This window comes from Scomber japonicus, chromosome 1 (assembly GCF_027409825.1).
Source record: "Scomber japonicus isolate fScoJap1 chromosome 1, fScoJap1.pri, whole genome shotgun sequence".
Lineage (NCBI taxonomy): Eukaryota > Metazoa > Chordata > Actinopteri > Scombriformes > Scombridae > Scomber > Scomber japonicus.
The window spans coordinates 1,773,203-1,789,741 of record NC_070578.1 but is presented as its reverse complement, the minus strand read 5'-3'; the positions used below and the strand labels follow the sequence as shown (position 1 = coordinate 1,789,741).

At 39.5% G+C, this 16,539-nt stretch overlaps 1 protein-coding gene across 1 annotated transcript in view; it reads left to right on the top strand.

The window, feature by feature from the left end:
• The window catches only part of efl1 (elongation factor like GTPase 1), a 124,351-nt gene that overhangs the window by 35,806 nt on the left and 72,006 nt on the right, over window positions 1-16,539 (top strand). The window contains exon 15 of the mRNA XM_053322686.1: window positions 1,119-1,254. Within this exon, the coding sequence (XP_053178661.1) occupies window positions 1,119-1,254 (136 nt within the window). The remainder of the gene's footprint in view (window positions 1-1,118; window positions 1,255-16,539) is intronic.

The window sequence follows — 16,539 nt, the reverse complement described above, 5'->3', positions numbered from 1 at the left end:
TACTGCCTCTAAACTCATCCTCCACTTGACCTTTTACACTTCAGTTTAGCCAATGTTATCTCCCTCTTAACACACTTCTGACCTATGCTGCCCCCCTGATAAAAGCTTCTTCTGATTCAATAGTTGTTTGGCTTTATGTATTATGCATTATTCATTCACTTTTTGAACTTGTTTTGTGAGGAATGGCCATATTGTAATGTGTCAGTGACTTTTTCTGGATCTCTATATGATTCTTCACATCTAAAACAGTGATGTCATTCCTGAACGGAGTCATGAGATCACACCATGACGTCATCACACATCACACGTTTCTTTCCCCTCCTCAGAGTGACAGACTGAAACTAAATGAACAGAAATGAGGTCAGAGGTGCTGAGAGGAGCTTTGCAATAAGATTTATATTGAAGTATACAGTCTTTTTAATGATATAATGAGTGCTGCTCTGACACAGCAGCAACTTTTACCAAATAAGCTATACTCAAAATCTGCTTGCTAGGTTTCTCTGGAGCTTTCAACAGCTTTTCATATTCATGTGAAAATTTAGTGTGCTTAGTTATCATAGAGTTGATTTACTTGAGCATGAGACTTCACTCAAATGATAACAGGTGGTAGTACTGTATATCAGGGGAGACGTTAACCGCTCTCTGTTGAAATACGGCCTCTGCTGTCAGATATGAATGCGGCTACATTTCAAAGCTCCTGAAAAGGTTTGTAAGTGTACCTTAAGTTAAAATAATGTTTTATCTCAACTCCTACACTGATATTAAAACATTAAATCTACTGCTTCAGTTTGTGCTTGCTGCTGACATCCTGACCATAGGAAATAGAATGTGGGGCGACTGTGGCTCAGGAAATAGAGTGATCGTCCACCAATTGGAAGATCGGCGGTTCGATTCCCGGCTCCTCCAGTATCTTGAGCAAGATTGCTCCCGTTGCTGCGCCAACAGTGTATGAATGGGTGAATGTGGCATATAGTGTAAAAGCACTTTGAGTGGTAATAACTACTAGAAAAGCACTATATAAGTGCAGTCCATTTACCAATTTACCATTTACCTGTCATTAAAAATGCTTTGTCAGCATCCTCATTCCTCATGCTTGATCCTTGTCATATGTGTGCCAGCTGCCGGAGGGTTGCAGTGCTTCAGACTGCGCCTCTGAGGTTCCTCATATGTCCTGTTGTTCCATGGAAAGCATTTACCTGTTGATGGGCAGAGAGCTGGATGAGCTGGAGGAGGTTCCCGCTGGAAATGTGCTAGGTACAGTAAACATTTCTCTTTCGGTGTATTAGCTATTATGTTGTATTAGCAATGTTATGGAGAATTTGTTCATCACTGGTTAACTCATCAGTGGAGAAAGTGTTCAGGAGTCCAGGATGTCTTACATAGACCTGTCACCATAACTATTTTTATTGGACGATATATTGTCTCAGAAATAATCACGATAAACAATATTACAGTTATTTGAAGATCATTTTCTACCACTGATATAATGATAATATAATAGCATAATAATGCAAGGGGGGTTGGGGGGTGGGATTGTAGAGTGGGTGCTGTCATTATGGGCTGGGACAGTTATTCCATATAAGCGGCGCAGCTCGCTTCTGCAATCTCATTAATAGCCTCTTAGCTGCTAATGTGAAGTGTGGCAATATTGAGTAAAAAAAAAAAAGATTAAGGTCACGTCAATGTATCATATGATACTAAGTCCATATATAGACATGATGTTGATAATTACCGTAAAAACCTGTGTATAAGTCACAGTCTATAGTCCAAACACACATATAACACCTGAAATAGTGTGTCAGGTTAATGGTTAATGGTCTGGTAATGATTTGCTTAACTGAACTGGACCAGTATATTAACTCAGACCGGGTTCGGATTAGGCTATGAGTCTTATGTTAACCTTTTAAAAGAACACAGTAGCATTACATATTTAATACAGTGTGTAGCTGTGTGCTCACTGAGTCCCAAAAACTAAACTAATAGACTACTGCACCCGAGCCACGCTTTTACACATCGCGCCTCAACATCAATTTAGTCTGTAAATACTGAAACATCACAGCTACTAGTGTCTGAAATACTTCTGATCAACACACACACACATCATATTTACATTCTACATAAGGCATTAACAGGTCTATTTTCATTAGCTGCTGAAACAGCTAGAGTGTGTTTGACACCGCTGTTTATAGGACGTTATAGTTCATAAATGTGGACTCTCATTTAAAGTTATAAATATAGTTATTGTTCTTAGTGTGGATGGCCTTTTACATACTTATAATCATATCCAGATCCAACACCTCTCTGTACATCTTTATTGTGACAGCCCTTATCTTATCCTGAAAATGGTTATTGAAGCTCGGCCAAAGAAAATCAAAGTATTATCAATATCTGATGCATGATATCACCATGATTCTGAGGACACTGTCCTCTGTGGATAGTCATTAAACCTTCACAGATAGTATCACCAATACTCTATGTCCATATATGGTCATACTCAATACATCTACAGTAATGGAATTAGCCTAATGCTATACAAACAAGAAACACAGTGACCCATCTGTGGGTTTAGGGAGTCAGACAGTCTTTCTCTCTGCCAAGATGATAGTGCTGTCTTTACTGTGACCTCAAGGCTCATGCTTGACCGTAACTATGGAAAATTCCCTAACAACCATCACGTTGCTTTAATGGAGCTCGTTGTTTTGGGATTTTTGGGATCGAGATTGCAGTCAACACAGATTTGATTCTTTACTTATCTTCAGTGACTGTATCCACCCAGTTATCTGAGTGCTGTCTTTGCTGTGACTGGTGGACATCATGGTGGATATATGGTGGATTTTTGGAGAAATAAAAATTCTCAAGCTTCATATAGACAATGTGAGATGACTGGAAGTTGGAGTACTTGTCAGGCTTGTATGAGTGTGAACAAGTTATTGAGATGTGTGTTATGTTGCTTATGTAGCAGCATGCCCATGTAACCCCTCCATGTAACACTAAATCACCAGACTAGTCCTTTACAAACATTACAAATGTTCTCAGATATCATACAAGTCTCATCAGTTATCAATACTGCTATCCACTTCAAGCATCTAGTATTGGTTTTGGGTTTTGGTTGTGGAAGGAATTCTTAATATTATGACCTACTTGTCTGTTATTGCTGTGTATCCCACACTAATGTCAGCACTGATTCACAGTGCTACCAGTAACAGCCATGTGTTTCTCTTCTGGTTGCCTCATTCTGAAAACTTGTGACCTAAATTTTAACTCACGCACAGATACTTCCTAGATTCCCATGTCCTCACTTTAAAGCCAGGTCCAAGCTAGAACCTTCATCTTCTTCTACATCTTCTTCCCCGATGTGTCTCTGTTTAAGCTGAATAAATATGTGGTTAAGCTCGATGATTACAAATGATGATTACATTGTTATCGGTCCTGCTTTGACAATTGCACATGCCATCTTAATGTGGCCGAGTGGTCCCAGGTCTACTCTTTTTCTTTCTTTTTTCTCTCAGAAACATATCCACAAATGACTCCTTTCAATAGTCTACACATTTAGACACACATTACAGCTAATTAACCACTGTTTATACTCCCTGCAGGCTCCAGCCTTCGTATTTAGCTGCTGTGTAAAGATGAATTGTCTGTGATGTGCCTATATATTGGTTATGAGTCTATTTCTCGTCATGTACTGCAAATGTAGCTCAGGCTCTGTTTAATGCAGGTAGACATGCTGAGATCAGATTCAACGAGGAACACAGAAACACATTTAAAGGGGTTCAAATGTGAAAATAAACATGAATTAAAACTGCAAGCAGTGATGAACGGGCCCTCGCGCCCCCATGCACCGCCCCGTACTCGCATGTCGGTGCGTGCTGCAGTCACACGGCAGACACAGCGGGCACGTAGACGTCTTGGCACCTGGGCTTGTAATGAATGTTGTATGATGGGGCTACGTCACATTGCATGTGTCCACTAGGTGGCGCTAGAGATCACCCACCAATTATATGTCATGTTGCAGTGTGTGATGTGGAGAACACATCCTGTAAATTTCATGTAAATCGGATAATGTTTGTCATATGAGGCTGACTTCCTGTGGCCAGTAGGTGGCGCTGTGTATATGAAGCAGTATTGATGCATAGATGTGTTCAGGGCGGGACCCTCTACATGCGTGATCAATTTGGTGTAGGTGGGACAATGTCTGTAGGAGTTATAAGGACTTCCTGCTTCATGGCGAAGCATCGAAATGGTTTGCACAGCCACGCCCAACAGGAAGAAGTCATAAAAAAGCTTTTGATAACTTTTCATCTCCAATGTCTCAAGATGACTCTGTGTGAATTTGAAGGGGATGGGATGAAATCTCTAGGACTAGTGCGTTCAAATATGAGGCCTGGAAATGACCACAAAACTCACCAAAATTGAGCATTTTTCCCAAGATGGCCGACTTCCTGTTGGACTTAGGGTATGGGTCCAAATGGCGTTTTTGTGCGTCTGGAGATGATACATAAACCTACCGAATTTCATTCTTCTATGTCAATCGGGAAGGCTGAGGTTCAATTATGAAATATTCAAGGGGGCGCTATTGAGCCATTTAGTCACGGCCATCCCATTGAAGTATATAGGATGTGAAATGACCCCACTCCAGACGTGGTTGTTGAGTTTCGTTACCGTGGAGGCATCCTTTGCCTCTGAAAACTGTAATCGTATTTCATGGCGTTGAATGCGTTGTCATGGCAACAGTATTTGATGATGGGTCACGAGTTGCAGAATGTAGCATCACCAAGGTCTTATGTCTCAGCTGAGTCAATTTCAGGTGTAAATACTTAAGATTATGGGAGTAATTAGTGAAAGAATAAAGCAAGTGACTTCCTGTTGCCAGTAGGGGGCGCTATGACTGTCACTAAATATGAGACTGTACATGTGTTCAGACGGGGACACTGAACAAGCATATTAAATTTGGAAAAGCTCAGACCATGTGGAGTCAAGTTATGAGGGTTTGAATTTTCATGGCGAAGGATCGAAATTCGCCACGTCACCACGGCAACCAGGAATGACGAGGGAAAAAGCTTTTGATAACTATTCATCTCCAATGTCTCAAGATGATCCTGTGTGAATTTGAAGTGGATGGGATGAAGATTATGGGAGTAATTAGTGAAAGAATGAAGCAAGTGACTTCCTGTCGCCACTAGGTGGCGCTATGACTGTCACTAAATATGAGACTGTACATGTGTTCAGACCAGGACACTGAACAAGCATCTGAAATTTGGGAAAGCTCAGAGCATGTGGAGTCAAGTTATGAGGGTTTGAAATTTCATGGCGAAGCATCGAAATTCGCCGCGTCACCACGGCAACCAGGAATGACGTGGGAAAAAGCTTTTGATAACTTTTCATCTCCAATGTCTCAAGATGACTCTGTGTAAATTTGAAGTGGATGGGAAGAAATCTCTAGGAGTAGTGCGTTCAAATATGATGGCACAATTTGCATTAAAATCAATATTTTGATTCAAAATGGCCGACTTCCTGTTGGTGTTAGGGTATGTGTCCAAGAGACTTTTTGGTGCGTCTTGACATGTTGAACATGTGTACCAAGTTTCGTTTCTCTATGTCAATCTGTGACGAGGGGCTCGCTTTTATTGATTTTGTAGGGGGCGCTACAGAGCCATTTTTCCACGGCCATTTCTGCAAACCATAAAATATCAAAATTTTCGCCGGGTCTGGCTTGCGTGCAAACTTTGGTGACTTTTAAGGCACGTTCAGGGGGGCAAAAAGCCCGTCGTCGTGCAAGAAGAAGAAGAAGAATAATAATCATGGCAAAAACAATAGGGCTTCGCGCTGGTCAGCGCTCGGGCCCTAATAACTTACACACGTTCGTTTTTTGTGGACTCAGCATCAAATTTCTGCTTTTAATCCATTTTGAGAGAATATATTAGAGGATTATAGCAAAAATGTCTAAGTGGTGTAACCATAAAAACTTTGTGCCAAATCATTCAACTTGCTTAAAAACAGTAAATAGTCAATAAAACAGCATATCAAGTAGTTTGGCATGATCTTACATTATAACTTTTATATTAAATAAAGCTAATGGAATACAATTGTTCTAAATATTACATTTAATCTGGAGAATCATGGAGATCAGGAAACATTTACATTTTTCAAATGAAGTCATTATTAGTATAATTGCACTTAAATACACTGTAGGTGATAAAATATGTAATATTTGTCATTCTTTTGTGGTTACACCATCTGACATTTTCAGGAGCATTCAGTCTTACTTTTGGTAGAAAATGGTGCAAATGTCATTTCAAATGATATAAAACCAACACAAATACTAAATGTACATTTTAACAAACCTGATGCTGCTTTTAAAACTAGTTTTAACATATTTTTGTATTGCTCATCTTGCCAACACTTATTTGTCACTGACCCAAACACTACGTGTAGAGTTGCATTCAGATTCAATTATATGTCTGTATAACATGTACATAATGTATACATCAGCCTCTGCTTTGTGATTGTTAGTTGGTGCAGTATTGAAGTGACTTCCCATTAGTGTTCCTGAGTGCTGCAGACGCTGAATGACAATCAGACCTGTGTGAAATCTTCCTATGAGACTGCCATCAATTATGAAGGAGACATGCATTACAGGATATTGACGTGCAGTCATCAGCTGGCATGGGTGTGGGGCAGAATGCATACTAGGAACTAGTTATCCATAAGACTATCCGCCCTTCAGTGACCATCACAGATCCCTCTGCTCCTTATTTAGTTTGGACTGTCTGTTCACAAATAGTGACTCTGTTGTCTGCAGTGTGGCTGCTTCACAGACATGGACTTAGATCTAAGATCATCACATTTCTTCATTTTTTTTAAGTGATACTGAATTGTGTGAATTGGAGATTGAAAGGGTCAGTCATAGATGTGGTAACTCGGTTACCCTGGTTACCCATGCTCATGTAGTGTTTGTGCTGTCATCATTATTAAAATATGCACCATTATGTCCATGGGGAAGGAGGTATAATGTACTATAGTTAATCATTTCAATTATCCACAGGAAAAATGACCTCAAATAAACATTCAAATACACATTCAAATCTATAATATATCATGCTATTATTAGGACATCAGGGTCAGTGGACTTAACATCATATTCAAACATATTATGTCTCTGTGACCCCCTCCCTTTCTGTATCTGCCATCTTTAAGTGAAGCTGTTTGAAACAATGATAAACACTTTAGATTTCCGTCGAGGTTGGCGAGGATGTTACAAACACAGGGTTAATTCAACCAGTGTAAAAAAAGATGAATAAATAAAACTGTATTTTTAAGATGTTTTTTAAACTACAGTTATGTTACAGCGGGGCGGCTCAGTTGGAAACATAGATATAACAGTTGGAAAGTTTTGTTAGCAGTTGTGTTGAAGAGGAGTTTGACACTTTTTTGAGGCACCACTCGTGTTTTAGCTTCAGTGTTGCAGGCTAACTGTAAGCTGAGTGAGTGAGTGGGCGAGTGAGGGTGAGGGAGTGTCTGGGTGGACAGAGGTGTGCTTATAAGTGCACATTCACTTTAAATGCTATATAAATACTATTTAAAAATAAGTATAAGTGCATTATTATTATTATTATCATAAGCTAGTTGTAGTGATGAGACTGAGCTGCAGTTTATTCCATGGAGCAGTAATGGCATCCCAGAGCCTTTTTACCAGCTCTGATTTAAGCTTTGATGGTATATATTTTAAGTTCTTTTGTTGTTGAAAGCACAGCAATCCATGACTACACTGTCAGATTCTTTATAAGATTCTGCTATAGTTGTTTTTATTTAAATGTGTGTTGAATAAATGACTTATTTATAACACATTACATAGTCACATAGTCCAGTCAGCTTTTAGCACAGACTTAAAGTAGGGGCCTGTAGAATAATCTGTGTTATAGCATTTTTAAATTCTCAATTCTGTAATATTATCTGTGATTCAGTTATTATAAAAACTTGAAGATCTAGCTTAATGTTGGCTGCAGTGAGTCTGTGCTGGGTCAAAAGATACTTGTCACCAGGCCTAATGACTTTTGTAGAGGGAAACCCTGGAAAGAAGCAGCTGTCAGTGTCCATAAATCAGCATAAAACAGCTGTCAGCAGGTGACTTGAGAAGTAGTTCTACTTTTCCACTGTAGCAAAACTAAACTGTTTCAGTAATAGTTTTGGCCAATGAGCCACCGCTGGATGTTTACATTTTTCAGAATAAAGAACCAAAATAGCTATTTCCTTTCTTTCTTCTTCTCTGTTTTGGGGTTACGGTTGGACGAACTGTGAATTTGTGTGTACTGTTACACCCCTACACTATAGCCTTTGTAGGTCAGAGTATCATCGTTTCAGTCCCCTCTCATGACGCTTTTTGTTCTTTGAAGAGTCTCTCCACCTACATGTGTGTGATTCTGTGCTAAACTGAATGAATCATGGCCAGAGCTATATGTGGTATATAAGATAGATGCTAAATAGACTATACTTATATAACACTTTTCTAGTCTTTATGACCACTCAAAGTGCTTTTACACTACATGTCACATTCACCTATTCATACATAGTTGGCACAGCCATCAGGAGCAATTTGGGGTTAAGTATCGTATCCAAGGACACATCAACATGTGGACTAGAGGAGCCGGGTATCGAACCACCGATCTTCCGCTTGGTGGACGACCGCTCTACCTCCTGAGTCACAGCCACTATTTATATACTTGCCCTCTCACTCGTAACATTATTTAAGAACTAACGTGCTAATGTCAGCTGTCACGTGTTGCCATAGCAACAGCAGACATTGACGTATGGGCTAATGGGCTGTAAGTACAGTGCAGGATCAAGCGTCATTATAAATACAGATAAGATATATATATATATATTGTATTTATCGCAGAATAATTAGTTCAATTTGTTAAACTTAATATTGAATTTATTGTAATCTTTGGATTCATCTGTTGTTTTCTATAAAACGAATGAATGATTTTACTACCTTTCAATTTATTAGAATGAATCATTTCTCAAACTTCATTATAGCCTCTTTTATGTTTGTTTTTGTGTTTGATCTTTATTGGTTTTAAATAGAATTATTTAGAGAATGTATCATTATTCTAGGATACTGTGATTTTGAAACAATAGTGTGATTGTTTCCATATATTGTACAATGTTCCAGGCCAGATGAGTTGGCAGTAAAACTACTGAGGAGCAGTGATATCAGTTTGTTTTCAGAGTAAGACTGTCCTTATTAAAAAACAATGTTCATCCTCAGTCCAGCACAGACTGATCCTGTTTAAAAACACCTGTGGGAAGAGTTTCTCATATTTTTCTGATACTGTTGGGAATGATGAAATAAGACACAGTCAGCTTGTTCCTCCAGGGATCTCAGAGCATTCCACTAACTAGCTTGATGACTAAGCAGAAAGCTGAAGTAGTGGCAGGCAGTATGGAAACTATTTCTGCCCGTACGCACATCCACGAAAAAAACACACCCTGTCTTTTCTCTTTTCTGTCCGTCTGGGCCATGTGGGAGCCATCATTCCTGTCCTGTTAGTGGACTGTGGGCAAGGAGGAAGTTGCCAGCGGAGCACCAGTGTGTAAACCCCACCAGGCTTGGCCTTGATTAGACCCCCATTATTATCTGACGGCTGGAGCAAGTAATTGGAGAGGGAAAGAACTGCACTCACACACAACTTTCTCACACAGATACACTCATGCAACGCTGCATCTGATGTGGGAGAACATCATTTTCCAGTTAGCCACATGACGACACACTGCATGACAAAGTGCTAAGTTTGCCTGTGTGTGTGTGTATGTCATAAGATTGCATGTGGGAATGAGACCCCCCTCCATTACGCCTGTTTTAAATGTAAAACAGATCCATGAACACACACACACACACACACACACACACACAGACAAAGGAAAGGCAGCTGTTGTACTGTATGTACCACATTGTGCTACCTTCCCTCCTCCGTTTCCTGCTCGCCATTGGAAACAGCAGCTTGAGGAAGTGACAGCCTCCCATCATGCTTTAGCTCTGACAGCTCAGCTTTGAATCCAGCTGTCAGCCTCAGTCAAGGTCAACTGAACACCAACACGTTGATTGGTTAGGCTCAGCTGTCTACTTTTTGGGTCATGAATGATTTTCATTGGTCACCAGCAAGAAAGAATACATTTAAATTGCGTTATATGCATTTTCATAAAAATACCTAGTTCAAAACTCTTTGTCTGTAGCTTCCAGAATCTTTTATGGAACAAATGATGTGATGGCATGCATGGCTATGTGCCGCTGTGTCACTCTTGATTCTACCACCCGATGGCACCAACGATTTTTTAACTTCTACTCATAGAGACTTTAGAACTGCTCCAGTAAACTTTTGTATAATGTTAAATCAGTCACTCATTAACACAAACCCACACACAATCATTTCCTGGCATTGCAAGTTGTCCTCAGCTTTCTAGCTTCTTTTAGCTAATTGTTTTGTTTTTCCTGCCTGTAAATATGCTCTCATCAGCTGTGTTAGATAGATAGATAGATAGATAGATAGATAGATAGATAGATAGATAGATAGATAGATCATAAAATCAATTCATGAAACTTGAAAACAACAAGTGGTCACAAATGATAGAAACATAAAAATAACATCAAATAAACATAAAAACATAAATGTAACGGTATTACAAAATTGTCCCAAAGTAAGACATTCCAAATACTACAACCTACTACTACTACAAAATACGACTGCAACCCAAACTCAAACCCTCACATAAAGCAGGAGTTTACTCAGAAGCTTTGTCCAAAAACTTTTAGAGTGAAATGTTACTTTTTAAAGAGGCTTTCAAGATTTGGGAGATCAAATGAATACATACAAGGTCTTTATGGATAAAACTTATGAGATCTGAAAACTTGACACATGATCAGAAAATGTAGGTAGTCTCATGAACAAATGAAATCAAAGTCAAAGTCCAGTTTAAACCCAAACCCATGCAGGAATAATACCAAAGCATTATATAAGTTGTTAGTTGGTTCATATCCATTATTACCACAATGACCCTGCTCACTCCCAGCTCCAAGAATCTCAATCTATCTATCTCTGTCTCTCTCTCTCTCTGTCTCTGTCTCTCTCTCTCTCTCTCTCTCTCTCTCTCTCTCTCTCTCTCTCTCTCTCTCTCTCTCTCTCTCTCTCTCTCTCTCATCTGCTCACATTAACAGCTCCAGTGGGAGACTAACTAGAAGACTTTGTCTCTAATAGCTTAACCACATCTGATCATACTCTTCATGCTGAGATGCCTCCAGCTCACATTTTCATGTTGATCTCTCATAAACTATCACAGCATGGTGCCGTCTTATTCATCTTATCTTTTAGATCATCATTGGGAGTTTACCAGTTCGTCTGGGTTCTAAACAGCAGCACAAGATGATGAAGAGTTACTGTGGGTGTTCTTTAGACCTCCAGTTCATTGGTTTTCATTGATACATTCAAATTATTCATTCCATTCTACAATAGTTTAATTAAAATTTCCCTTTTCAACAGATCTACCTATTACACTGTACAGTCAGTGTGTGGATACAGATGGTCATGCACATGCATGTACTTTTGGTGTGGGCAAGAACCCTCAGTTCCTAAAGTTTCTATATATAGATATTTTATATTTTTCTTATTTTCAACAAACCCCATAAAGGACCAAAACTAGCAATGTATTAGTCTTTGTCAATGTGTTAAACTTTTAAAAATGGGTCAAGAAAAAATACTAAAATGTAAAATATGTTGGGGACTGCTCTAGCTGTGGATTTAGTGCACTAGGGAGTCATTTTGGCAGCAAAAAAAAAAAACATATGTGTGGGACTGGGTCAAAATCAAGTACAGTGTCCAAGTTCATCGTAACAAAGAAACAGCAAGGCCAACATCTCTGAATGATGACACCCTGAATGATGACACTACATCATTCATTCACATGCACCCTGGAGAAGCAGGTTGCAACCTTCAAGAAATGCTTTTCCCAGTTTCCTTTGGAAGAACTTAACTGGTCTGCAGGGCCCAAACCTCAACTCTATCCAACACCTTTGGGATGAACTTGAACAGACCCTATCACTCAACATTAGTGTTGGAGCTGAATAAATCAGCTGGATTCAGAAAACTGGTGGAAAACCAGAAGAGTGGAGGCAGTTAAAACAGCATATTAATGCCCATTGTTTGGGAATCACATGATCAGAAATAATATATGTGTGTAATATTTGTTTGTAGAATGCATTTATATCAAACATCGCTACTTACGGCGTGATTCCACCTGACCGGAGCTGATCGCTGCCACTCCAGTCAATAATTGTGATCCCACCGGACGCCCCCTGGTGTGTTTCAGAAGAGTCCTGGAAGAGTCTCTCTGTTCCGCTGCGCCACGTCTATTTTCAATGGAAGATGCCTCAAAGCCTCTTCAAGCTCCACAGAGCAGATCAAGCTGGATTGGAGGTTAGAAGCAGGAACAGAATAGAGCATCGGTCAATTTTCAAAATAAAACACCCTATGCAGACTCCCAACCATATTCCAGCAAAAAACACAAATAAAACTAAAGTACCCATTTGATTACATAATGTAATGACCCACAGTAGAAGCTCAAAAGTCAAGGAAAATGACCAAATCTACTAATTTTGAGCAAGTCAACAAAATTGAGCTGTTAAGTTGTGCTACTGTAGTAATTACAGTAGCACTTTCTGGGATTTGATTGTGCTGCCGTAATTACTGTATTAACAGTACAACTTAATCTTAAAGGCAAATGGCTTGCCCAGAGTTGATATGCTGTGCAGAGGATGAAGCAAAACTGTAGTGTAGTCAGAACGTGGTGCATATGTACCCTGTGGGATCCAAGGTTTAGAGGAATAGTAAGCAGTTAGAAGTTTAAGTGTTTTTAGAACAGATGTGTGTATTTCCTCCAGAATAATCACAAGATCTCTTTACCAGGTCTGTATCCTCGCTGATAAGCAGCTCTGCAGTACATTTCCAGATCTCTGAACAGAGCTTGGTGTAATATTCCCTCATAAAAGGCAGAATGGCATGCAATGGAGTTGACACACTAGCCATGAAAACTCTGAGTACCTTAACAAAAGTCCTTTGTTTATTTCTCCTCAGTGTTTTTGATTAGTAGCATACACCCAGCCAGTGTTGGGATTTATCTGTGATTGCAGCTGAGGGAGAGTACACAGCTAGCTCCATGCTGTTTGATGGTGAGCTTAGTAAGGCAAACAGTTTGTCACAGGGGTTAAAGACGTGGGCAACATCAAACTCTCATCATCAGGGCCTAACGTGAAGCAGCTGTCTGAAGAGACGCAGCCACTGCCCAAGTCATCCAAGACAGTCCTCAGGGAGGGAAAAAAGGACTGAAAAAAAGGAGTCTGAGTGAAATGAATGATGCTGATTCAACACTGGGCGACTTTATGAAAACATTTGTTTTGCATTAGGCTTCTCTCTCTGCGTGCCAGCGGTGACTAGCGACCCAGATCTTTAGCAGAACACACCGACTGAATGATTTTACTGATGTCAACCACACCAGTGTGATGGTAGGGGCCAGCTGGGTTCATCTCAGTGCAGCAGATCAGATCATGAATAATGACACCGTGTTGAACGTCTCTGTGAAGTGTAGTTTTGCTTTTTAATCTTCTTCCTGGGAATTGTGGTGGTTCAAGATACAACTTGTGTTTCTCTTGGAGAATATTTGTTTTAAATGGTTGCTAAAAAATACTATTTTTTTTCTTCTTAAAATAACAATACAATGTTTTAGAGATGTCTTGCCAACTCATTTCTGGTCAGATGATTGATATCTATTTCATCTCTGTTCTGTCACATTAGTTTCTATTCGTGTAGAAACTAGTAGTCTTTTTGTAGTAGTTTTTTTGACAGACCCAAGATCAAACAAGAAGATCAGATGATTTACATCTTTGGGCATCTATAGCAGTCATTCTGTAGATTCAACATATATTTAGCCAAGCTTACCACAAAAACTACTGGTATCAGTGAAACAAACAAAAACAAAGCTATGTTGTATCTAACACATGAAGAAATAACAAACTAGGCTTTGAGCTTGAAAGTTTCTTAACCTCGGAAAAAACAATCTCAGTGCTCTCTTGTTCCAGAGCTTTCCATCATATAAACATGGTTTTCATCAGCAGATGCAGTAGTCGTCATTTAATTGAATCTCTTTTTCAAGAGAGACCTGTGTACAAAAAGTGTACACGTACAAATAGATAAACAGACATATCAATCATTCACAAACATTTACACACAAAAACATGCACAAGCTTGTGTAACCTTTTGAAAAGTTTGAAGTAAGATAAACCAGTTGTAGAATCTTCTGAAGCTCATTCCATTCATGTGCAGCGAAATATTGGAAAACACGTTTATCAAGTTCAGTTTGTACAAGAAGTACTAAAAATGTTACTATATCCCAAGACCTGACAGTATATACAATACCTTTATTTGAATGTAATAAACAAACACTTTTTCACTAAGGCTTCATAGATAAACAATATATACAATGCCACTACATTCTTTCTGTTAAGGCAGACCATCCCACCTTTTAGTAAAGTTAGCAATGGTGACTAAGAGATATATCACCTGTTATAAAGTGAAGTGCACTGTGATACACAGAATCAAGAGGCTTTGGGGTGGATATCACCATAATCAAGCAAAGGTCATGAAAATACAGATGTTCCAGCTTTTCATCATTCTGAGCATCTGTAAGACCTCTCATCCATGTTGGCTTAAAAGTTTTTTAATTCCTGAATTAATTCAAGAATGGACTGCCGAGTGAGTGAGTAAGTAAATGGACTCTTAGTTGAGATGTTTTGTTGACAACAAATGAGACATTAACATTTAAAATATAATCCTTCAGATTTTCTTGGAATAACCTCATTTATATCCTCATTTTTGACTCTATTCATGGTGGTTCTGCCAAAGCTGTATAGTTTACACCCTGTAAAAAAGTGTGATTAAAAAAAACAAGTTTGTCTTTTTTAGAATAGGTCTCTTTAGAATAGGCTATTATGTTGAGGTGTTTAATTTATTTATTATCATTCACTATCTACCTAAATACCTATCTACATATCTACCTACCTATCTGTCTAGCTATCTACCTACCTACCTACCTACCAGTGGCGGCTGCTGGTGTTTTAAACAGGGGAAGTTCACTTTACATCTTCATCATAAAACTTGTCATATTGAAGCGAGGCAGTTACAAATAAAAGGAGTGTTTAATTGAGGCTGTTGTAAGCCGTAGAACCACATCAACACACACACAAAAAACATTTTCAAAACTAGCCACTAGCCTGCCCAGGTAGGCCTGCACAGGACAAAGGGCCTTAAAGCAACACTTAACACCTCACCCACCCAGGTAACAGAGCCCTATAGTAAAAGGTGAAATAATCACCCTATGAAAAGGTGATTATTTCCAATATACTGAATGCAAATTGAATTTGGTTTGGGGGGATTATAACAGTCTTGGATATGTCATTGATGAGTAACAAGATTGATTTCTAGGTTGTTGTTTTGGTTTTTTTTGTGAACCTGACCGCCTGTGAGTGCTTTGGGACGGGGGGGGGGGGGGGGGGGCAGGGCTCGCAGCAGCACCCGCTGCTCGTTGAGGACAGAGTGTTACGTGCTTTCATGTCAGAGTCTCCAAAACATCAGAAAACTCTCCAATAACACCAGAAAAACTCGCTAGATCTGTCGATAGTCGCCTTTGAGAAAAAAAGTCGCCAAGAAGAGTTGGAAAGTCGCCAGATTTAGCGAGAAAGTCAAGCTACATTGGCAAAACTACACTAAGAAGAGTCAGCCTATCCAAAGCTGTCTGTCAAGGGCTTTGAGCACTATAAAACATTTCATCCAATCATCATACAGAAGCAGAGCGTCCGACCCCGCCCACTGCTCCATTGACCGCCAGAGACGCTCAGCGTCCAGGGGCGGGACGAGTTTGTTGCATTATCCAATGAGCGTCTTATCCTGGCTTGTCCCGCCCTGGCCCAAAACAGCTGTTGGGAGAAGCTTCATTGAACACCGTTGACGCTCAGCGTCTGCGGCGGACTGCCAGTGTGTGATAGGGAAATCATGTTGGAAATAAACAGCGTTGGCAATAAACAGCTGGTTACAGGATGTCATAGTTGTAAAATTGAACGCATTCAAGTGTAGATTTGATGTAATGTAAATTATAATTTTAGTGTGAATTTAATATGACAGTTGTGACAATTTATTTGATGAAATTTTAGGGGAAGGCGAGCTTCCCTTGGTGTCTCAGAGCAATCGCCCCTGCTACCTACCTATCTATATATCTACCTACCTATCTGTCTAGCTATCCAGCTATATATCTACCTACCTACCTACCTATCTACATATATACCTACCTACCTATCTAGTGCAATTCTTGCACTGGATTCAAGTTGCCTCATGAGTGATTCAGTCACTGCTAACCCAATATAATCCCAGCGTCTCAGTCTTTTCAAAGGCGTGTTGCATCTGTTGTCGCAAATTATTGAAGTACAAGCCCGCTGTTCAA